The sequence below is a fragment of the Rhyacophila brunnea genome, unplaced genomic scaffold, assembly GCF_057557595.1.
Source record: "Rhyacophila brunnea isolate RB1 unplaced genomic scaffold, BYU_Rbru_1.0 scaffold_4, whole genome shotgun sequence".
Lineage (NCBI taxonomy): Eukaryota > Metazoa > Arthropoda > Insecta > Trichoptera > Rhyacophilidae > Rhyacophila > Rhyacophila brunnea.
The window spans coordinates 12,184,397-12,209,372 of NW_028233068.1; the positions used below are offsets into that span (position 1 = coordinate 12,184,397).

Sequence of the window (24,976 nt, forward strand, 5' to 3'; positions counted from 1 at the left end):
TTGTACGATTCCAAAGGATTTGGGTTTGGTATTTCAGGTTTCGCCTTCCGAGATCTTTAATTTCTGTAGATATTGTATGTTATTAATTCATATAATTAAACAATCGTAAATAATAGAGCACTTACGACGACCGCGCGGCTTAAGCGTCGGCCTATAGCGTCGTGGGTCTTAGGTTCGAATCCTGGGTCTAGCAAGTACGCATATTGATTTTCAATTTGTGTATGAGTCAGAGTATGGACCTAATAGGTTGAGCAAGTGGCTTACATCCATTTCTCGTAAAATTTACAAAATCTGTTTTCTGTGGAGGCCCATAATAAGATCTTATTAGGATCGGACATGGTCGGAAAAAATACATTATTTATAATTACAACACAGTGACATCCTGCAGGGGTATAAAAAACCATGCACTACTTATATGGCAGATAAAGGAAGGAAAAATATGTGCCATTTTTGACAGCTTTTGTGAAATTTGCATTGCTTACTCAAATCTTCAGTATTAGTGCGTATCAGACTAAAGACTCTTATTGTATATTTTGTCCATCTAGAATCTAGATTCTAGGGTGTACGTAGTGTTACACCCCCGAATGGTCCCCATTTGGGGATGTCTCTGTGTATCTGAAGAGGCCCGAGTCGGTATCAAATCCAACAAATAGTAATGGCTGATTGCGAAAATAATTAAATAATGTTAAATATCTGACCGGCAACATTGTCTGAATGCCGTTAAAAAAATACGAATGGCAACGCCGCATTTTGTACGGCTCGCAAGTGACCGTTTGTTTTAGCGGGATAAGCGTTTTTGACAGCAACGCAGTAAGCAGTGTTAAGAATTTGTATAAAAATGTAACCATTTAGCATATATTAACGTAAATATACCTTGCCGTTTCCAAAACAATTTCGGTGTGTTATTTGTTCACCTCCAAGTCCTAAATCCAGACGAAAATCCATACAACGAAGCAAAAGTGATAGCATGTTTTCACTTTCCAAAATGGAGGGAAATGACAGTAGGTATATAAGAAAAAAAAACCGCACATATTAACATTTTTTTTAAATTACCGAGCGCTCCAGTTCATAAACTTTTCTATTTCGAGCGCTGCAGATATTTAGATGAACAACAACAAACATGTCAAACATGTATATATGCCATTCGTATCTAAGAATCATAACAATCTTGTTACCAAAACAGCAAACACTAAAATCGTTCCCGAAATGCAATCGGGTGGTTCAATACTACAAATATCATAAACCTCCCGCCTTGTTATAGACAAAATCTTTTGGCGCTACAGATATTTAGAACAGTAGGTAGATGGACAGTCACACATGGTTTGAACTTTTAAGCACATTACCGACCAACCCTTCTAAAAGATTCAAAATAATTTTAATGAGTCCAATTAATTTGGACTTGGGAAAGAAAGCCTACATGTATTTTTTTTTTAATTAAGTAAGTATCCATGTGAAACCTTCAGTAGGTACGTACAATCATCTTATAATATTATTATGTTCCGATACTAGAACGTAACAGGGTGCAATAAATAAGTGGGTATCCATATTGGAACAGAATAGTAGGTATACAATATACAGTTGTGTAGAAATTCAGCACGGGTTGAGTTGCGTGTCTTTGTTTAATTTATTGCAATCTGATGTTAGGAAACCCTTTACAATAATCAATAATCTGAAACCTAAATATACAGTCTTATTCCGTGACCATCTGGACAAGAGAAGTTAACTGGGCCAAGCGAAAAACGCAACATTTCCAACCGAAAAGAAATATCTCACATTAAATGCATGCGATTTCAATCAATACTTCAATAGGTACTAATTAATAAAATCGAATGTCTGTTTGTTAGTTTCTGTTTATTCTGTTAGCTGGTGCTGGTATTGATGAAATTTCCACAGTTTAGACTACATAATTGGTAGCGATTTCGTAATAGATAAAAGTTCGCCAAAATAACGCAGTAGGTAAAATTTACATTTATCAACATAAAATAGAACTAACTATCTCAGACGATACGTACGTACTCGTCACTCGAACTTATCATATTAGATTTATAATGATTAGTCAATATGAAACCTTTCAATCTAGCAGTTCACAATAATTTCTCAATAGAATAATCGTTCCCCGTATAGGTACTATTTCTAAATTTATATTATGTAAATATATAAGTGCATACTAATCATGTAACATTAAAATATACGTGAAACGATAAACAAGCATTAAAATATTTCTGTGTTTATTAATCAAATATGTATCCATATAAAATTAAACTGAGTAGTTAGACACCATACCAAATTAAAATAACAAATAACTACAAATTGTGATTCCGACGGAGAGTGATTAAGACACACCCAACCGTTGTCGAATAACGCGCTTGCAACATTGCCATCATAAGCAAAAAGGCAGCTATTTGCCAGTCACATTTTGAGATAATTAAACATTCGCGTTTTACAACTTTTCTTAAGATTTTTTTCAATAATGTGGATGAATCTTTTGATTTATATTTTATGGTATAAGCAAAAACCACCGTATCGATAATAATGTGGATGAATCTTTTGATTTATATTTTATGGTATAAGCAAAAACCACCGTATCGATGCTGTGATTTTACTTATGAATCTGGTTATACTGTCTTCTTGTTTAGAATAACTACCGTTTTTGTGAAAAAAATGTCGATTTTTATACTTACTGAAATAAATTTTATAGATACTGCTTTTGACTTATGTCAATGGTTCAAAATTTCACGTACAGCATTATCAGCTGTACACTAACTCAATTTGTGATTTTTGTCGAAAAGCTGCCTTTTTCCTTATGGGGGCAGAACAATTCTTCACGAGTAAGTAAAATGGTCAGATAGCAACGACCACAGAACAGATTAATAAAAAGAATTCACAAGAAATGAAAATATAATTAATATTAAATTCTACAGGTTTTTAATATTACATTATTCTACAGAATTTAATATTAATTATATTTTCATTTCTTGTAAAATGGAATTCAACCAAGTAAATGCTAACTCAATTAATAAAAAGAATTCACCCTAATATACCACATTTGAAGCAGGGTTTTGAATGTGAGTGTCCTACGAAAATGAAACACACATTATAGACGTGCAATAGTGTGTGTTGCAACCTTCAAATACACTAATATTGAATGAACGTCAGTGCATAAACCGAGAGATGTCAGAACGAATGACAAACTTAGAATGACGTATTCTTGACAAGTGTTTAAGCTTATCCCATATTTCTTCCACACTCGAGATCGGTTGTCTGTTACTCCACACCTGGATATTTAGTATACCTAGTACCTGGTATTTCAGTTCCCATTAATTCTGTGTTACCTGGCAACGACGGAGTGACAGAGGAGCGCGTTTATGTTAATGTTTCATTTTGAAGAGAAAAGAAATAACACTATTTTATATAAGTATAAAAAATGATTTTTTTATAAAAAACGTTTTACAAATAAATAATACTTAAGTAGGTACTTACTTATGTATAATATTAAAAAATAATGACGACATAGCCATGCGTATTTTCTTCGGTTTTTCATATTATGTTTAGGTACCAACCGATGCGCAAACGGAAACGACGAAATTCATGCATAAATAATGACTAATCGCTTTCTATAAAAAACTGCAGGCAAATCATTTTAAAGAATAATCACTACGTTTAATGTAAATATATGATTGCTATATGAATATATGACCTTATGAAATTAATCATCGGCAGTCATTCAATTATAATAACTGCTTGTTATTTTACCTCAAACATAATCTTTAAAAATGGAAAACCGCTCAGTGATGAGAATATAATATGAAAGAAGGGTGGTTTAAATGCTTCCACGATCTCGTTGAGTAATTTGAAAACAAGGAAAAAAATATTCAAAGAATAAAAGATATGCCTTCCGCTAGAAATACTGTGAAAGATAGAATATCAATACATGACTCAATTGTAATTTTTAAACCTTTTTAATAGAATTCTTAACTATTTTTTTAGAAAACTTAAAAAAAAATTCGCCATAAAAGAACTGTTTGGGACGTCGGACAGTTGAAAAATGTTATTTGGGAAATTTAGGCACGCGTACGTAAAAAGGTTCGCCATCCCTGGTCTATTACATTGATTTGGAAACAAATCAACTCGAATAAATCTTTTCTTCATACTGGGGGTAGGTACCTATATCATACGAAGAAAATAATCACTAAATAAACGAATAGGTAGTGAAAAAAAACGATATCAAAATAAAATTGCCTCAGTAAAAAAAATACGTATTTCGATTAAACCACCTTAGAACGAACTCGGCATAGTCAATCGACCGACGCGTACAGAAATTAAAAACTGTCAATCAAAAAATACTTCTCATAGAAACCGGCCTTCGTAATTAGAAAATGTCGGTACTTTCGTAAATCCAGGGGTTGTAACAAAGTGGGTAAAGGAGTGATCCATATGAGCGTTTTTTGTTACAAAACTTGATGGCCATTCCACAATGTTTCTTAGTTGAATTTGACGAGTTGTTTTCACGTTTGACGTAAATATATTGAAGAAGACCTAAATACTAAAAGATCACTAAGCCTAATAATTAAATTAGTTAAGCCTCTGTCACTTGGCATTGAAGAAGTATTTGGACAACATCGCACTTCTATTCTTTTTTCGAGATGCATATTATACTATGGCCGCACTGTGAAATAAAAATTCATTCATTAGACAAAAATGAGAACAATGAAATGCCATTATATAAATCGGTGGTTCCCAACCAGGCTCCGCAATAATTCGCAAAAACTTAAAGTTTAAATCATACCTATTGGCAATGAGCGTAAAAAACGTGACCAACTTTTAAATTTAAACAATAAAGTATTTTAAAGTTTGAAGTAAAAATCAAGGACTCAAGTTGTCAGTAATTAAGGTCACCGCCTACTACGCACTGTTCATTTTATTTCTATGTAATTGTTTAAAATGTGCACGTAGTTACATCACAGAAATGATTTATTACTATGTTATTATTGTATCATTAAGGGTATTTTATTGACCTGCCAAATTGCTAAGGACAAAGGATAATATTATGTTAAAATTAACATTTTCGCCTGCGACACTAATAGATACATTGTTTGCATAAATATCTTATAAAAGACAGCGTTTTCATATATATTACATTCTATATATAAGATACAATATTTTGTATATTTTATAATTTTCCTATCGGGACCTATTTGTTGACCGGATAAGTGTTCCTCAAGTGTTTAGAAAATGTCCCAAGGGTTCCCCGGATCCGCCAAGCAAAAAAGGTTGAGGATCGCTGATTTAAATGAACAATATTGTAACACCGCAAATAATAGTAAGTTAATAAATAACTGACCGCAATTTTTGACTTTATTAACAAAGAGTTACCAACACGATTCATATTAACTATTCTATTAGTAGTAGGTATAAATTAAACCATAATAAAATTGTTTTTTAACTGATGCCAAATGTACCTCATACAAAAAGTTAGTTCCGTCTCAAACTTTACAAACCCACAATTACACGAAAGTGAAGCCTGGTGGCTAAGCGGTTACCAGTGGCGAAGAATACATGTTGGATCTGTAAACGAACACATTATTTAAAACTAAAAGAATTGTATGTTTAAACACTTAATGGTGGTTTATCTAATAGGCAAAATTTTTGCAAAGGGCTCCCAAATCTGTCAGATATTTTCTATAATATTCGGTTTAACTCTAAATATCTTTAGTTTTGTTCAGTTTACTTTAAATAGTATCTCTGTACTGAATGGTTTTACTTAGTTCACCAAAGTACGGTGCAAATAAACTATATTCATACTAATATTTATTAGTTACTATTACTAACTCAACAATTTCGTGGTGCGTAAGGCGCTGGCCTTCCACCCGAGAGTTCTGGGTTCGATCCCGGTGAGGACACAACATTAATGTGTTTTTCTCAAAAAATGGGTGTTTGTGATTGTTCAAAGCTACTAAAACAACCACCTTAAACGAAAAAGCAAGGACATCGTTATTAACATTTCTAAAAAAAAAAAACTAAACCAACCTAATTATTTCTCGGACCTCTCAACAATCACTCCTAACTAAATATTGTATTCTAACACTATCAGCGCTTGAAATGGAAAATTTTACGAACACTCGATAATTTTATTTAAAATATTAACATATTTATCTAATTTTACGTGTATTTTAAAGAAATAAGTGTGTTAGATTTTTATGTTATATGGTCTATTTAGCTCAGACGGTCGAATGATTTTTTTTCCACGAGACGGAGTGATAATTTTGGGGATTTTATGAACCGGAACGGCGCTCCGGTATATTTTGATCCCTGAACATTATATCTATTGTTTAATTATTAGTGGATTCAAATATATAATATATACTTTATAACAAATTAATTTTGTTTTTAATTCCGCAAACTCATAATATATACATATACGTGGTGGTATAGGTAATAAATAAATGTTGATATTTTAAAACTAAGATTATTCTCGTATATTATAATAGTGTCACAATTATAAAGTCTTCTCCACTGCTCTTAAAACAATACAATATTTTCTGCTTGTTGGTAATTTTGAGTGGATTATTGACGACTTTGCCTGTCGGAGGACTGGCCTCCAGCTGTTGTTTTCTTGCATTAAAAATGTAGGTAAGTATATGAGTGAGTTGTCTCTAGTTAGCAGCATAATATAAGCCACCACGCACCCATATTATCGATTCGTTTGCCCCAATTGCCGAAAAGTCTCTCCGCCTTGAAGCGGATTGTACCGGATTTGCTTTATAACGCACAAGGCAGCGGTTTCGCAAAAGCGGCGCGCGGGTTCCTGACTAGTGACTACGATTCTAAGCAGATAAATTCTCAAAGGTAAGATCGTTAAAACGAACAAGGGGGAGAGTATTCACACTTGTATATATCCAACACGTGAATCAGAACGGGAACGCGACGATGTCTTTTCGGAATCATCCTCAACCTAAACGGAATGAAGGCATGGACTATCACAAATACGCAAAGTTTTTGATATGTGGGTGGGTGGTATAGTCACATGCTCTGTGTTAGATAGAGATGACGGCGTTGTGAACGTTAAGTTGATAATTCGAAGGAAAGGGGCCGAAGAAGTAAACACTAGAAAAAGTTTGGCAAAATAATCGACGACGTTCAGTAACGGATATCGACTGGTTAATCTGCAAACCAGCCAACTGCATTTTTGAGCAAAAATGAGATTTTTATGGCATTTTGTTATATAAATAAAGCATGTTTTCTATGCTCACACAAAATTTCAAACCTCTAACTAAACCTAAACCCATGAATAAATGCGTTATCGTTCTTCACACAAAACTTCCAATATCGTAAATGGAACATCTCCGCTCCTTATATAAACTTTATTTAATATAGAAGGGAAGATAAAATGAACGTAGTTATGCAGAATGTAGCCAGCCCACAATAATGTCGAGCTGAGATAATGGCACTTTAGCAACATGATATTAACAATGTATGTAAAATTGTAAATAGTATTTTATTTCAAGAATATTTTTTTGCGGCTTGGATATTTTCAGCAGAACGTAGAGAAACCGTTCTGGCATCTGATCTATAATAGCATATTTAATTTTTTTATTTTTTGTGGACTGGCTATTTTCTGCATAACTATGTCCAAATAGTGTATTAATTCATAGTGCTGCTTATTTGTAAAAAAAATCGGTGTGTGTATTATGTACGCGCGTTAGAAGTTATACTTCTTTGGCGTAACAAAACAAAAACAAAACTTGTGATAACCTAGATTCTTCGACTAGCTCTTAATTATCTTGTTAAATTACACACTCAAGAAAAAGGGACCACTTATTGGAGAACGCCGTTGGTTTATTTCTATACACTTTAACTTACTAAATTATATAATGGTTTCTCGTTGTTTTTATTTTTAAAATACCAAATGTCAAACTGACGTTTAATCGTTTGTTCACGTAAGGAATTGGAAATGGCCGAAAATAATAAATTCGCTGCCTAGGCAACGGAACAATTCTAAACTATAATATTATACTGTATAATCGTCACGATTGGAGTATCATACTGTGGCGTAATGGCGTAATGGCGTTCGGCTGATAACCGAACAATCGGTGGTTCGAATCCAATCGAGTGCATTTATTTTTGTGTGAAAAAATTAATTATGTGTTACATGTCACACGTCAAAAATACACTCTGATCAAATTTTCCAAACGCGCCTAAAAAGTATGACTTCAAAAAAAATCCAAGTGTATTTTTGGAATTGTTGAATTCCGCTCGCTAGTTAAATTACTATGTTTTTCTCCTTCCTGAACAATTTGCCCAAATGGAGTTAACCGGTGGCTGCTTAGACGTATCCTTACGAATCATTGGACTGACTAAATATATAACTAAAGCCGCGACACAATGTTTGAGCATCTCACCTCGCCGCAACGAAGTGTGGCGAAAATGAGCCGGTCAAAGTGACGCAATAAATTCAAAATTTTTTGATAATAAAATTATGCAGCATAAAATAACTATGGCTCCCCTAATGTGAGTCACGTTTTAATGTAGTGGTGTTGTAGATTCATTCGTTCGCAAATTGGGCATATTGTCACCTAGCTAGACTATGTAACTGTCTACAATTTTGCTATACCTAGCTGTCAAGGTGACATTTATAGTTATTTCTCGTTTCGAGAGTTTCAGCATTAACTTAGTGGTAATTCAATTGTATATGTTACGCCGAATGTGCGTAATTGACTATTACATGAAATGGGTATTTGCGTAATTCATGTAATAGTCAAGCCCGTTGCCTTATTCATGAATTAGGTAAATTATCGGCCGAGTGCGTGAATTCGCCAGGGTATGGAATTCTTAAACTGTCAACATGACAGTAGAAAAAGTAATTTTAATACGGATGGTTTTATTAGTTATAATTGGACATAATATAATATTAATATTATTATTAATAGGTTAGGTTAGGTTTTATAATTGTGAATTCAACTGAATGTCCATTTTGAGGTTAGCTAACAAGTGTCAACAAACTATCAAATCATACTTAACAAACAAACAATCGACCATTGCACGATAGATACCCAGCACGAAACAAATCGCGAAAATACCTTTTAGTAAAATTCTTCCGTTATCATATTATAGTTCTAGATTTTTTTTGGGCATAGTAAATGGATATTAACGTCATTGTAGTTATTGATTGGTATATTTTTATATAATCAATGACGTTTGACACGGTTCCTGTTAAGCCTTTTATGTTAATTATTAATACATACTTATTGTTTCCACTTTCAATGCCGAATATATCGGTATAACCGGTATCGGTATACTGGGATGCCAGTTTTGAAATACTGGTATTGCAATCCCTACTAATGACTAAAGGATATGATTAAGGATGCAGTTTCTATTAAAATCTCCCAATTGGTGAAAATTTAAATTAAATTAAACGATACTAATGTAGGTGACACAACAGTGCTGTCACTTGACAACATGTAGGAATGGTCTCATAATAAAAACAATTTCTGGTAAAAATCCCTGACATAACCACCAATTTGTGAGATGTTTTAGCTTGTGCATTTAAGTATTCTATTGGGGCGAATGTAAGATATATATTATAATTAATTGATCGTTGGACTCACCTTCACCAGTTCCTTCAATCTCTCTCTGTTGTAAACATTTCCGATCTCCTCGCCCAGCAGGAAGTCCAGCAGCTTGCTAACAGGATACGAGAGAGGGAAGGTGATAGCCATGACAGCCTTGGTGACGTGTATGGTGCGTGCGCCCACAGCCAGGCCGTGGCGCGAGCATATGGCTTGGGGGGTGATCTCGCCGAGCAGCACGATGGACAGAGTTGAAAAGATTATGGCGAAGAGGCCCGAGGTGAGGTCGTCGAGGAGAATTGTGAAGGTCGAGTTGACGGCCACGTTTCCTGGTGAAAAAATAAAAAATAATATTGTGGTTGTCATCACACTAGGACTAAAACCAGCTCACGCACCATGTAGTACATACATAGACAAAATCACACCAATCAACGAACGCGACCGTGGAATATTACAATCTCAAATCTTGTGAATGATTCGTTGAATAAAAAAAAATATTAAACTATTAAGAGCATACATCAGTGAAACGACAAATAATTTTCAACAATAGGTGGAACGATATTTCGCACTCGCTGCCAATCGGAGAGAGATAGTCGAGATGTGAGCACGTCAATTTGTTTTGTGGTGGCGTCGGAGGAATTAATTCTTAAATCGTGTAAAGATGACTAAAACACGTTACGTATTTACTCGAAAAACAAAACATATCAGTTAATATATTATTATTATTACTAATATAACAATAAACATAAATTAAATGGGCGCATGTTGAATTTTTATGACAAGTTATGTTTTGTTCCGCACGCGTCGTTTGCGTAGTCACGATCTTTTTAGACCATGCCTCAGCTGAAGTATAGCATTAAAAAAAATAACGACTTAAATTTGGAGAGATTCCTGACACTGGCTAGTAATCAAGGCAGTGGCGAAGGGTGGAGGTAGGCTGTTAAGATCCACCAAAAACAGCACACTAAACTTGGTCAGCCATACGTATTTGTTTTCATTGAACTGAGACTACAATTTAAAGATGTTGTTTAGTTTTTAAAATTCAATTAAACCCAGCGAAAGCCAAACCATAATAGAAAATAGTCAAAAAATACTCGTCTATCTATAAAATATCTAAAATTATGCAATTAAATCATACACAATTATAGTTTGGTTTAGGCAGAGCTTAATGAATTTAAAAAAAAAAACCAGCAGAATGCGTAATATGTATTTCTAATTCGGAAACAAATGAAAAAGTGTGCAAAATTTTGTCAGATCGCCCTAAATACACTAAAACCATCATCGTTTGGTTAGCCAAGGTTTCATTGATTTTTAAAACTAACCAACACCATCTGTAAATTGTATTCTCAGAGCGGAATGCACAATCTAAGATTTCGTTCCTAAGGATAAGTCGCCGAAAAGCATGACTTAACTATAGACGATCCTGAGTATAGAGTTAAGGAATCCTTAACCATAGACTACTTTTGTTATGAACACGCCCCCTTCTGTATTACCATTTACCACTGACAGCTGCTGTCAAAATAAATTCGCATGTCTATAACACAGTCCATACACTCAAATTCATTTAACAATGTATCTCAATATGGATATTGATGGTGTTAATTCGTTTGGCATGTACTTGCAGAATATTATTTTATTTTTATACGCCAGCCCGCAGAAATACAAAATACCAGATGAAGAATGACACTTGATGCTAGTGTTACCATGTTAAAAAAAAAATCTTGTGGTGCCTGTGGAATCACGTATAATGACTTATAACGGAAACATAAGAGTATTATAATTAAATATTAATATGTATTTATAGTTATTGCATTTATAAAATGCAGTTGTCATATTTTTGTCATCGTTTAACAATTATAAAATAATTTACCTAATTTACCTAACGAGAATTTTCAAATATGGTATTATTTTCAATAAAAATGATCTTAACTAAGGACAGTGTTTCTGCATAGTGTTTTCTGCTAAGGAAATTTTAGTTATGACAAATGTTTCTGGATTCCGCTCTTAGTTCAATAAAAACAAATATGTATGACTAACAAAGCTTAATGTGCACTATTTACGTCGGATCTTAGCAGCCTACATCCACCCTTCGCCACTGAATCAACGTAAATATCTAGTACCGGTACCTTAATTCAAATCACAAAAGTCAGTCGTCAGTGTTAATTGTTAAAACATTTGTGGAAATGTTTTCGAATTATTCATGTCAAGTCCATGTTGGGTTAAGACGGTACTTCATTGAAACGGCAAATAATTTTCAACTATAGGTGCGACGAAATTTTGGACTCGCTGGCAATCAGAGAGCGAACGTCGAGCTGTGAACACGTCAATTTGTTTCGTGATGGCGACGGGGCATTAATTCTTAAATCGTGTAAAGATGACTAAAAAACGTTACCCATTTACTTGAAAAAGAAATCATGTCAATGAATATATTATTATTGTCACTAATAGAACAATAAACAGAATATTAAATGGACGCATGTTGGATTTATATGACAAATTATATTTCGTTCGGCACGCGTCATTTGCACAATCCGCGCATCGCCTAGACACGATCTTTTTAGACCATGCCTCAACTGAGGTATTGCCTTAACGGTAAATAATTTGGAGCATTATGCGGACCATGATTTATAAAATGTGGTGGAAGCAAATTTAATTATTGGTCCCACTGGATGGTAAACAGTTGGGAGTTAATTTGGATGCTTTTGTATGACGTGGAGTAGCAAAGTAGGTAATCGCTTATTTTAGCCGTGAGTTTCAGAATTGTTGCGTGACTCTTTTCTATTTCATAAGAAAATGGCACCAATATGACCCAACAGCCGTTAAATGTAAATGAACTTAATTTAGTGATTGTACTTATGCTTTTTCGAGGTCGGCGGCTAGCTAAGGGATCTTGGGAGTTTGACCCAGTTACTACGGGCAAGTAGGTAAATACAGGACAAAAATATTGTGATTTTAAATTTCTGAAAAGATTCTAAACCACATGATGTCATTTTATCAACGTGTGTTTGATACAATGCAAGGAACCGATGGGTCGAATTAATGGCTAAGAAGTATTGTTCGCAAAGATCTGTGGATGTTCATGTCATACTGTTACGAGATATCACGTTAATTTACTAGTCCGCCCTCATACAATGAATGCCAAACTGAACATTTTGTCAACATAACTTTAGTAACAATATTGGTTACCAAAAATAATAATTTTAGACACATTTTCGAGAAACCCAGACATGGCCTCGAGGACCTAACTGCGATTCACTATCATATGGTTTTGGACAGCTTATAGAGTCCGTGTCCGGAAATTTGTACGTATGCAGTTCGCCGTATCACACTTCAACGTGAAATGTTGTATAGGAAATATATAGTCGTACATTAAAGACAGTCAAACCTTTTGAGTCGTATAGTACTGAGATAAAAGTCTAAATAAAACACGGTTCTTGTCGATTTACAAGAAGCCAGCAGTAAACAAATTGTGAAAATAGCTGATATACTGGATTATTTGTTAGGTTAAGTTAGGTTAGGTTTTCATTCTTGAATTCATGAATTTTGCCAAAATCTGTTATGAAAATTGAATTCAATATTCATATTATTGAATCTCATAAAATTGGAGACCGTGTAGTATACGGTTATCTCTTTCCGATTAAAGCAAAATGTTTTACGTACAATCTACATGTAACCAATAGAGTCAGCACTGAAAGAAACCTACGATGTGCAAAGATATGGACAGACAATTAAGTGAAGAAGAAAAATTAGCTTACCCAATAAAATACTGCAAAGAAGAAAATTTCCGTGATCTCTGACCGGCTGTATCTTCCTCGCGTGTTTCCTTTCGCTCTCGGTACCAGTATTGCACAGAATCTTCAATTCAGTCCTGTCCAAGGACATCAAGCCCAAATTCAACCCGCTGAAGAGTGCAGAAAACATTAGGCAAGTGCCGATGATGCAGAGCGAAGCCCAGAGAGGCAGAAGCTTGGCGTAGGTCCTCAGCCTGAGCCACGGCTCCGAGCCTTGGTGGGCATAAGGATTGGCAGTCTCCGCGGCGGATTTAGGAGCACGCTTGGCGCAAATGTAGAACGTGCTTGATGCTGCGACACCCGCCGGCAGTGTGATGTGGGCTCTTGCAGACCTTGCGGAAACCGATCCTTTTTCAATCTAGAGTAAAGAACATAACTCCTTAAAAACATGCAAATCATGTTCATCTATCTAGTACAAATGCATAGACTAACCATGTTACGATTATATTATTGTCATCTGTCCCTCAGGAACTGTCAATCAAATAACCGGATACGTGTCTTTTCCAATTAAATTAATATTACATACATTATTGTTGCCACTAGTTTGATCTTTTGCAAAGGATTATCGCTGAGAGCAATAATAGTACCTCCCAGACTGGCTTCCACATAATTAATAAATTCGATTTTTTTGTTTCAGTGGCTAGATAAAACAGATTTATAAATTGTGTGTTAATATCACAATCGTAGCTCTACAATTTTCCGCATAAATGGAAATACTAGTATTGATAAGATATCAAATTGAATGTGAATCATGTCCATTTTGACAGTTCCTTCAGCAGACAGCTAACATTAATTTTCTATTATTAATAAAGCCTGAATATACTTTTTTTATATATTTATAATATGTTTATTTAAATTGATCCATGTACTATCAAAATATGGTAAGTATATACAGTGAAAACATTCCTGAATTTTACAAAAGGAGTTATAACTTTAGGTCCAAATATCTCAGGATCCATATTGATGGACTTGATCCATAATTATTGTGAACCGCCCATGTATTAATTAACAAATAAACAAGTCTTTGTAAGTACATAATGGTAAATAATTAAAATCTACAGTAAAAGCACCTATTAAATTATTAAAATGACCTTGTTATATTACTAAATAGGTCTCTAAAGTATGTGAAAATTTCAAATGAAAATAAAAATTAATTCTTACCTCGAAAAAACTAGTCGCAGGAAATTGACACTGCCCTCCGTAACTGTTTGCATCGTGCGTAAAAATTATCAAGGTATCTTCTCCAATCCCTGTCCCAAAAAGTCTGATAACTGTCTTAGTGTCAGCCAATAATTCTGGAACGCCTTCTGACTCAGTATATAAATCCCTGGACGACTCTTCCACTCTAAGTGACTCTATTCTGAGTGGCCCAAACCCCAAAACGCTATTTGCAGCCGCTGCTGGTGAAATGGTTTTTGATTTAGCTTCATCTTCGTCGGGAGCTTTGTCTAAAAAATCGGATACAGTCGTATCTTTAATCTCACCTTTGTCTGATTTAAATTCGTATTCATCTTTTGACAAATCTTCTTTTCCACTATCGGAAGGGATCTCACGTTTGTCTCTGATGTTGGCTTTAAAAAATTCACTTGCCATAAAGTTGGGATCATCGGGGTTCAGTGGATTTAATTCAACTGAATCATCTGATTCATTTATATTATTTAATTCGTTAAATTTTCCATTTCGAGTATTGAAAGCCAACGACAGAAGTTTTCTTCTGCTGTAACTCTCTAAAAATTTATCATCACCATTCACAAATGGTTGTTCTAAATGTGGTTCATTTTGAATAGCATTCGATCCTTCAGTTACTCTTTCTGCGACGGGTGTCGATAAGTCAATTTTTACAAAATCGTAATCATTATATTGAACCACTAAATCATCATTAGTTTTGCCAGTAATTTCTAAAAAATCCACTATACTCGAAACTGTGACAAACTCTGCGGGTTTATTTTCATTAACAACAGGAGTATTTGAAGTAGTTTTTAAATAACCAACTGTATTTGAATTCTGCATTTGATCCTCGTCTTCACTAAGTGCTGGTTTATTTGAATCATCAATGTTTACCGATTTTTCTTCACTTATTTTAATCACAGCGTCAGTATTATTAAGTACATAATTTTTTGTAAATTTCTTATTATCAATGACCCTTTTTTCACTATCTTTTTTAATAACTTCCATGTCTTTTTTCAAAGCTTCTTTAGACTTACTTTCACTTAATTCTTCTCTAGTTCCACTTTTAGAATCATCCGTCACTTCACTTTTAGCTTCAGGTTTGAATTCACTTCCAAACCCCATGTCATCAACTTCACTAACTTTCTTATTAAGTACACCTTCATTTCCAGTATCGATATCTTCGTGTTTCTCACTTTTATCGTAAATATTTTTGTCTACATCCTCACCCTCAACATCCAAAACTACTCCACTGTCTACACTAGGATAGTTCACATCGATGTCATGCGATAAATCGATCCAATGTTTAGGAACAGCACGAGGCGACGAAGAAGATTCTTTGAAACCGTCCCACGTATTTTCTACTAGCTTCTCACTCATCTTGACAGAGCTGTCCGCTTTCTTATCTACGATAATGTCTTTATTAACTTCTTCCAATCCTGCGCGACTATCATCTGATTGTGTACTCTTATCTTCATCGTCACCACCACCCAAGTACTTGTACCTGTAATTCGCAACGGTGTCATCGGAAATATCCGACCCATGTTGGAGTCCTTCATCATAATTTACATCTATATCGTGCGATAAATCTATCCAAGTAGTTTTATCAGTAGCTTGGTCAACATCTCCATAAAAATCAACTTCGGAATCTTCTTTGAGAGTTTCTCTACTGCCATTATCAATGTCTTCGTTGATTCCAGGATTTTCAATAGATTCCTTTAAGTCATTTGAAACTGTATACGCCTGTCTACCTTCATTGTTAAATGAAGCTTCATCACTACCTATTACGGATTGGTCTTCTTCATTTTGAAGCAGATCTTGGAAACTATCTTTAACATTATTATCACTTAAATACTTTTGTACGTCTTCAGGATACTCTTTGATTTCGTTCATCCCACCAAAATTGTCAGGCTGTGGTCGTTGCATTAAATTTAGAAACTCCCTTTCTTTGATACTTCTCTCGATGCTTCCGTCGAAGTTTTCGGAATTGGCGAGAATTTCGTTTGATTCATAATTCTCTCTGGCATTTTGAGAAACGGGAGCATTCAAGTCAAGACTTGCCTTATTTTCATCATTGTAAGCATATATAATTTCTGGAGTTTCTCTGTATTGAACTACATCGGGTACTGAATTCTCGAATGCAGTATCCATATCTTGTACCACCTGCCCTTCCACATTTAAAGGTAGACCAGCTTCCCTGCAAGAAAAAAATAACAAAATATAAATACATAGTTGATATGACTTAAATTTATCTAAAATCTAGCATGTTGTATAGACATGGTGCTGTCATCGAATCCGCATACATAATTAGGGAGACGCACTTTCTTTTGTGATTCATCTAGTTAAGACCATAGTCTACACGAAAAGTAACGGTGCCAGGTCAGGTAGTGGTCGTGCTTCCTACTCCTCACCCCCATACTCCTCTCAATATATTAACCGGTGTTCTTCGGGTTTGATGGCGGCTACCAAATCGGTCACCGAAAAAGATCTAAATAAATGCGGATACTACTTAATGGTAGAAGATTTTTTTTAATTTTCCGACCATGTCCGATCCTAATAGGATTATATAGACCTCCACAGAGTGGAGGTTTGTATTGACAGATTTTGTTTTTACGAGAAATGGATATCAGCCACTTGCTCAACCTATTAGGTCCATACTCTGACTCATACACAAATTGAAAAACAATGTGTACTTGCCAGACCAAGGATTCAAACCTGGGACCCATGACGCAATAGGCCAACACTAAAGCCACGCGGCCATCGTGGGTGTATCCGGTTTTTGCAAAGAAAATAGAAATTTTATATATTAACCAATTATAACCCACTACTCAACTCACTCCGTACCACATCATGTGTTGAACGGATGTATCATGTGGCGCACATGGATGACGCGAGGCGTTTGTATTTTTTAATGACTGGGAATGTCTCGACTAAGATCCCCAAGCACTCAAGTGTGCTTTTAATGAACTTACTGAGTTTTATTTTATTTAATCACTTTAAACCCTTACGGGAAAAAGATGCGAGTAATGGTAGTGTGAGAGAGCCGAGTACGTATGCAGTTCATCGTGGGACACTTATTCGTGCGCCGCAGTACGTGAAACATGAGTTCGTATAACATTTTATCAAATGACGAGTTTTTCGTTGAACATTTCACCGTGGAATACATTTGTACGTATCTTAAAAATGCGGCGATAGTTTGCAAATAGTACTGTTCCAATTAGATTAACCCTAACCTAACCTAGTAAAGACATCTCCACATGTTGTAGCATACGTACAAATATACTCCACGGTGAAATGTGCAACGAAGAACTCGTCATTTGATTAAATGTTACACGAACTCATGTTTCACGTACTGCGGCGCACGAATAAGTGTCTTGCGGTCAACTGTTTACGTACAAATTTTCGGATACGATTGTGCGATAGGCCTTTATGAGAGACAAGAACACAAGCGCTCGCATTCAAGTTTAATTGGCTCATCCAATATGTCGCCGAGAGTGTCAAAAATAAACAAGTACTTAATAAGGTAATACGGATGGCGAAGCATAATAATTATAATGATGAGATTTTGTGAAGTATAATGCTATCATCGCACTGCTTATATTTTTTCTGATTTGCAACATGCCGCCATACAATGCATACATACAAATACAACACATACACAATACATCACATACAAATTAATTAATATCCAGTACGAATCGACCTTTTTTGCGTAATACTTATTTGTTTATTACAAATTATTAGCGAATATGAGTGATGTTGACATTTAATAATAATTGTTCGTGATTATGTATTACTGAAAATATAAAACGTTGTGCACACGTTATTCTGTTCCACCTTTGGGTCATCTGTAGTGACCATATTTTTAGTGGCACCATGGGCGAGTCTCAGTTGTATTGGTGTTGATGTAGCACAATGCCAGCACGCAAACCAATACAACTCCGAATTGCTTTTGCCGTACACATGACATCACTGTAGGATGATTCCAGTATAAGTACCTACATTAGCTACAGACTTTGTAAAAATGGTCCTAAAGTATTTTATTTCCGAGTCTGGAGTTACTTTTTGGAGTGCAGTGTTGAATAGTAGGTATACGAGCGCATCTCCTTGTCTGAGGCCATTGATGATGATGAAACTATCTTATAATTTACTTTGGATTCTGACCATCAACCATAGATCATGAGATTTCATAACTTTGTTACTAGAATACAAAGATTGTGTTTCGAGAAGACGAGATTGGTTTATTGGTTTCTAGTTTCTTAACCCGGCCGCCGCGTCAGTTTCAATATGAAAGGGGCTCTCTCTGCGGTACCATTTTTCTAAATGCTATGCTTCGCTATATTATGATAAATACGGCAATTAAAAATAGCTGGTATTACTGTTATCATGCCTAGATACATAAGGTTCGAAGTGCCACACTAAAAAATAGAATCGATTGTTGAATTTAGCTGTGAATGCTTGAATAAAATCGTCCATAGTCCCTTGTACCGAAAAAATACGCAGCCATGTTTGTGACGTAAAAACGCGTCATTGAGATTGTGCGCCTATGAAAAGAAATAAATCACTGACACTAATTTTATTTTAGTCATGTTAGAAACACTTAAAAATGCCGTTAAAAATATTGAAAATAATAGCTTTTATTGTGTCGCATATTATTACAAGTTTTATGGGTCGCGTAAAGTTGAGTCCACAGTGGTTGAAATATTGTAATAATTTCTTATGTTCTTTTTTTAGTGTAATTTGGATTTTTACTAGATTAAACTTTTCAGTTTTATTGAGCATTGTGTTATGTTAGTGATTGTCGTTTTATGTTTTATAAAAAAAACAATATTTATTTTGTAAAATCTGCTGCGTGCTTGTAAAAGTGCTATAAAAACATTTATTGCGTGAGGTTTTAAAATTTCATAAACATTAAATTGCATACAAAGATAATATGTAATATAGTTGAAAAGTCAATATTCCATGATTTACATTTTATATTATGTTGTATACCCGTGTGTTTTTTTTTATACTTACGTTTATTTATACGTTTTATATATTCCTTCATAGTAGTTCGTAATTTATTGGTAAAACTCGCAATCGTCCTAACTAAAATATAATAATATATTATATTTTTTCATTCCGTGTGGACGTATCTTTACGACATATTTACGACTTTCAATAATGAGCTCGATTTATGACTTTCAAACAATTGGGGTGACACATGCCGACATGACCATGAGTAATAAAAATAAATGACATAATCCAGAACACAAGTTCAAGTACATATTTATAAATATTTTGATGACACAGGTTCGGTTGTTTGGTTTTATTTTATTCCCGCAAACATGGTGTTGTAAAGATCGCGGTGAATATTCAACTTGACACGATAAATCACTCGGCGCACACTCAAACTCGAATGAAAATATTTTGTATACCTAGTGCGCAGGCGCTAAAAAATACCGCGTAGATTTGAACTGATGCAATCGTACCGGCGAATCTCAATAGATCGAGAGGGTTCGAAAGATCGATGTTTATGAAATTAAAACAACATATTTTTGACAAAGTTATATAGGTGGAAGTAGGCGGATGGATCGGGCTATTTTTTAATAAAATTCTCAATGCCGCATGAAAAATATTTCTTGCGTTATCCACAGGTCAAGGTTTGCGTATCTGACTGCTATACGGTCGCCCATGTGTTACGTACTAGCTGTATCCTACTGGAATACGGTCGCCGGGAAAGGGTTAATAATATCGATATTTCTTTATTCAAGACATCCACCCAAATTTATGTCGGCCGAATCAGTTTGGAATAAAATTTGAGACCTTTTTTAGGTTTTATTGTGGCAAAAATTTTCACCTGTAAATTTAAAAAAATCCTTTCCCGTTCAAAGACGAGACCTTTTTTTTGCTTTTCCCAAAGATTTTTAACTACCGAATTAGGTTTTCTTGTTTAATATTTTTTTTATCGGCGAATAAGAAATTCTAAAGCCTAGTGCTCCCCCCCCCCCAAGAATTTCAGAATTTCAATTTCAGCTCAAAGGCGGCCCCGTTTTCATTTTTAAATTCTGTTTGTTATTTATTTTTATCTTACGTTTTCAATTTTTTGAATTCTCGAGATTCTCATTATTGACGAAATGAAAATTCACCACGACACCATGCTCAAATAGAGGTCAGGTCAGTGCTCTAAAATAAAGACGAATGGTCACCGTACATTTGCCAAAGTACTGCAATAAAGTAAACACTTTAGTGCGCATGCAGGAAGTCTATTGTGGTGCCTAAAATTGTAGATGACTACATAAATCCTGATAAAAGGTTATTTTGTTTGTAATTGTTCAGATAGTGCAGCCGCTTTTGTTGGTGTGTCCGTTTCTTATCATTTTTCGCTGCGGTCAGTGGTCAAATTTCAGAATACCACAAGCGCACAAGTTGAGTTCCCAAAATGACAAACTTTAAGAGGATGTTTCACTGAGATACCTACTTAAATTATTGTAATATTTCGGGACACTTTTTCGACAACAAACGTCGAAAATGATAGATATATTTACCAGTTTCTGTGAATAATAACTAAATACATTCTCATTGTAGCTAACGCTACGTTTAGTTGTCCAATTTACGGAGGTTTTTTTCACAAGTCGTGTCAAGGCTTATCGAATAATGATATAAGCAGGAATTGTCTGTTTTTTATACTTGCTACGTCGTAATTATATTCTACTACTTTTATAGCTTTTCGTTTGAAATTATAACAAAGTTAGATACATATTACTATAAATTATTGCCATATGCCGGAAATATTAAAGAATCAATAATAAAAATATTGTAGCGATATGCGAAAAATCTGTCAATTCGACAGACGGGATATGAACAATGTTTTCCATCCACACGCAAAAATAAAAATACACGGATATTTTGTATTAAAACATATTAAATGGTCGAATACCAATGTTCGGAAACACTTTTGATACAACTTTCAAACAATTTGTATGCAATTATCATTTCGTCTCTGTTCTGGCAGAACACACTAACTGGAGAATACTAGTTTTGAGTAATTTGACTTTGAAGTTGTTAAAATGTTTGAAATAGTCTATCATGTGAGTTTATTAAGTAATCGTAAAAAGGATGACTTTAAAATAAAGACTGTTTATTTATTAAGAAGGTTTCCAGACGGTAAAGTTTGAAATAAGGAACATTTTGGTATAACTAACTCAATATGTCATTTTTTCGAATTAGTATCTTCTGCCAGAACAGTGACGATTTATTCGTCGAACCTATAAGTTGCTGGTGTACCTAAATACTCACCATGGATATTTTTTTGACTAGGTGCTAAGACCTACATATTTATATACCGAAGTAAGTGCCCCGCAAAAAGCTCCAGTCTTCGGTGAAACACAAACTTCACGTGGCTTGCTCAGCCCAATATATTTAATTATCATGGGCGACTTTTCCTCGCCCAATAGTGGATGCTACAAGCGCAATTTTCACGCTGCAGGATTGAATGAAATGTCAAGATACGCTGGACTGACGAAAATAGCGCGATATTGTGCTTGCCCTGGTCTGGAGGATTACCGGATGAAATGAGTAAGTACATTATAAGGGTTACTGCCAAAAGTTGGTAAGTTGTTGGTGTACCTATTATGATCACCATGGATGATTTTTCGATTAGTGGTGAGACCTACATATAAACCGAACCAAGTGCCCCGAAAAAAGACGTCTTTGGAGAAACAAAGATATACCGCACGTGGCTTGCTCAGCAAATTATATTTAATATCATGGGTGACTTTCCCTCGCCCAGTAGTGTCGCTACAAGCACAATCTTCGCGATGCGGGATTGAATGAAATGAGTATGTACATAAATTGTGAGGTTACTGCCAAAAGTTGGTAAATCTCGAAATCACGTTATGGAGTAATTGCAATTTGAAGTTAGACATTCCCTTAAAATCAGCCATAATGCTAATTTATTTGTGTTTTATTTACATGATCTTTGATTTATTTTCTATCATACATATGTATTTATAGACACATAATCCGCTGCTAACTCTAAATACCTAAATTATCGACTTAACAACTTTTGGCAGCAACACATTATATTATGTAACTGCACAAAGTCTATAATTTATTATGTCTACATGCTAATCATTAAATTAAATATTATGCCACCATAACATTTATTATATGAGAATATTGTGTGTAGTCATAATAAATTCATAATACAACTGAAGACCGCAACTGATTATGATAAAACTGCTCGCCATTATCAGATCTAAACTACGGATGATGTGTCAGACAATTGGTCATAAAATGAAACCACAAATGTACAGGAAATCACCAAGGAAAATGTGAGTAAATCAGGAAATAAAAATACTTAAATAACACATACCGCGCCTTTTGTGGCTAAATTAAATTTGATACACATTAGTGAGCGATTACAGACATAAGTACATACTAAAATGTCTATCATGCAGATTGATTTATTATAAAATGATGTTATATTTGATTTAAGCAAATCAATTAAACGTGGGATGTATACAGTAAGTACGTATGCCTCAGTGGCGAAGGCTCCATACTAAGCGATTATTTAAAGCTTACCTTCTATTTTCAAGTATTTAATTTAAATAAATAAATATCTATATTATCTATAACGACTAGGTAATATAACAAAAATATTGAGAAATAGTGATATATCTATCGTCAGAATTTAGAAGTAGAGCGTTTAATTTAGTCAAGTTTCGAATAAAAAATAAATGACGGAACATCACAGACGTGAGTGCTATTTTTAGGATTATGTCGAACATAATCCACGCCGGTTTTTCTACCGCGAATCCGTCGCCAACTTCATACATGTTTGCATATTTGTTCCAGACTTGTAAGCGCTACAGGACAAGCTTACACTCTATGTTGATTTGTTTATTGTCGATGACTATCTTTTTAAGCAAATAATAAATAATACGGATGAATAAAAAATAAATACTATTGTGTTCGATCACATATAATTTATAAATTGTTATTAAAAATAAATATTGTATTTCGTGATTATTATTTAGGTTACTTCAGTCATAGACAAACATAACATGCTGTTCACAAATCACAGTTCATGTCATATTGACATAGACGGTGATAAAGTTTTATTTTATACTACAAAATTCAGTGTATTACTGTGTTTTGAATGTGGATAAATTATCTCATATTGTACCGAAATCATTCGTCAGTGCTTTAAATATATTTAACTTTAAAAGCATTTATTAAATTGTCTAGTGTTCCGATTGAAGTTGAAAATTGTTTTGCGATCATTCCTGAATTTGACGTTTCTTCAAAAATCAAAAATCAAAAATTATCAAAGCTTGACCTTCCGAGGGTTCATTTAGATTTGAATACAGCAAAAAAAAACTTATATTAGACATTTTCACAACAATTTATATGATACATATTCGTTTTTAACTGGCAGTTATACATTAAACAAACTTTTTTATTGGCCATGTGTATTGTTTGCTAAAGAAAAGTCTGCGTGGAGATCTACTGGCATAAGTGATTTAAATAATTTGACAAATTCAGCGGTGAAACATATGACCAGTGTGTCGTTGTCATTAGTGTGCACCTATTCATCAGTAGTAATATCATAAGTATTATCTTCTTATTTCCCGTAAGTTACCTGACAAGTGTGCTCTCTTTTCTCTGATCTCCACAGCTTACATCTTTCCAAAAGTCACCCTTCGCCACTGGTATGCCTACATATAGAAAATAAAATAACGTTTGATAATTTGGCAGTGGCGAAGAATGCCTTTTGGAGGGAGGTAAATGATAGGCAAATCAATAATACAGATTTGGGCATTCGTAGTCAACATTAATATTATTATGTATGTCAAAAATCATATTGATCTATTTGTTTTTTTGTGGTTATATATTGAATAGGTACGTACGTTAAAGATATAATTATTTTTTATTATTTGAACTTTCATTTTGCTTCATCATACATTTGGACCGGTTTCCAAACCGGGGGTGCAAAAAGTTTAACCCACAATACACATTTTTAGACGAAATTGTATAGGTACATTTAAAATAATGGGGGCAAGATTTTTTAAATGTGGGGCGTAGTAACATAAAGTTTTGGAACCACAGTAGGTATTACTTTATTATATAATTGTTCAATAATATGTATTTCCTATTTTGTGTTATTATATTATATACTGCATTTATTTTCTTTTCTTCCCTATTCATAATTATTGCATTCTCTATCTATAAATACCTACTTATAATGTGAATAATGGCACATCGACTGATCAATGTTATGTCACTCATAAAATAACATATAGTAACACTGTTTCTCCAATAAATAAAGACAATATGCTATTCCTATACGCCTACATGAAATCACAAAACTAAAATGCACCCCGACAAGTTACATTTCAACATTAATTTAGTATTGAAACCAATGAAGGACCATACTGATTCATTGCAGTTTAAAAACGGGCAACCGAA

The 24,976-nt window shown here is 34.3% G+C and overlaps 1 protein-coding gene across 1 annotated transcript in view; it reads right to left on the minus strand.

The window, feature by feature from the left end:
• The window catches only part of uex (metal transporter uex), a 96,421-nt gene that overhangs the window by 23,051 nt on the left and 48,394 nt on the right, over nucleotides 1-24,976 (minus strand). Inside the window, exons 2-4 of the mRNA XM_085954081.1 lie at nucleotides 14,519-16,721; nucleotides 13,322-13,715; nucleotides 9,606-9,895 (exon numbers count right to left, since the gene is read on the minus strand). Of these exons, the coding sequence (XP_085810207.1) occupies nucleotides 9,606-9,895; nucleotides 13,322-13,715; nucleotides 14,519-16,721 (2,887 nt within the window). The remainder of the gene's footprint in view (nucleotides 1-9,605; nucleotides 9,896-13,321; nucleotides 13,716-14,518; nucleotides 16,722-24,976) is intronic.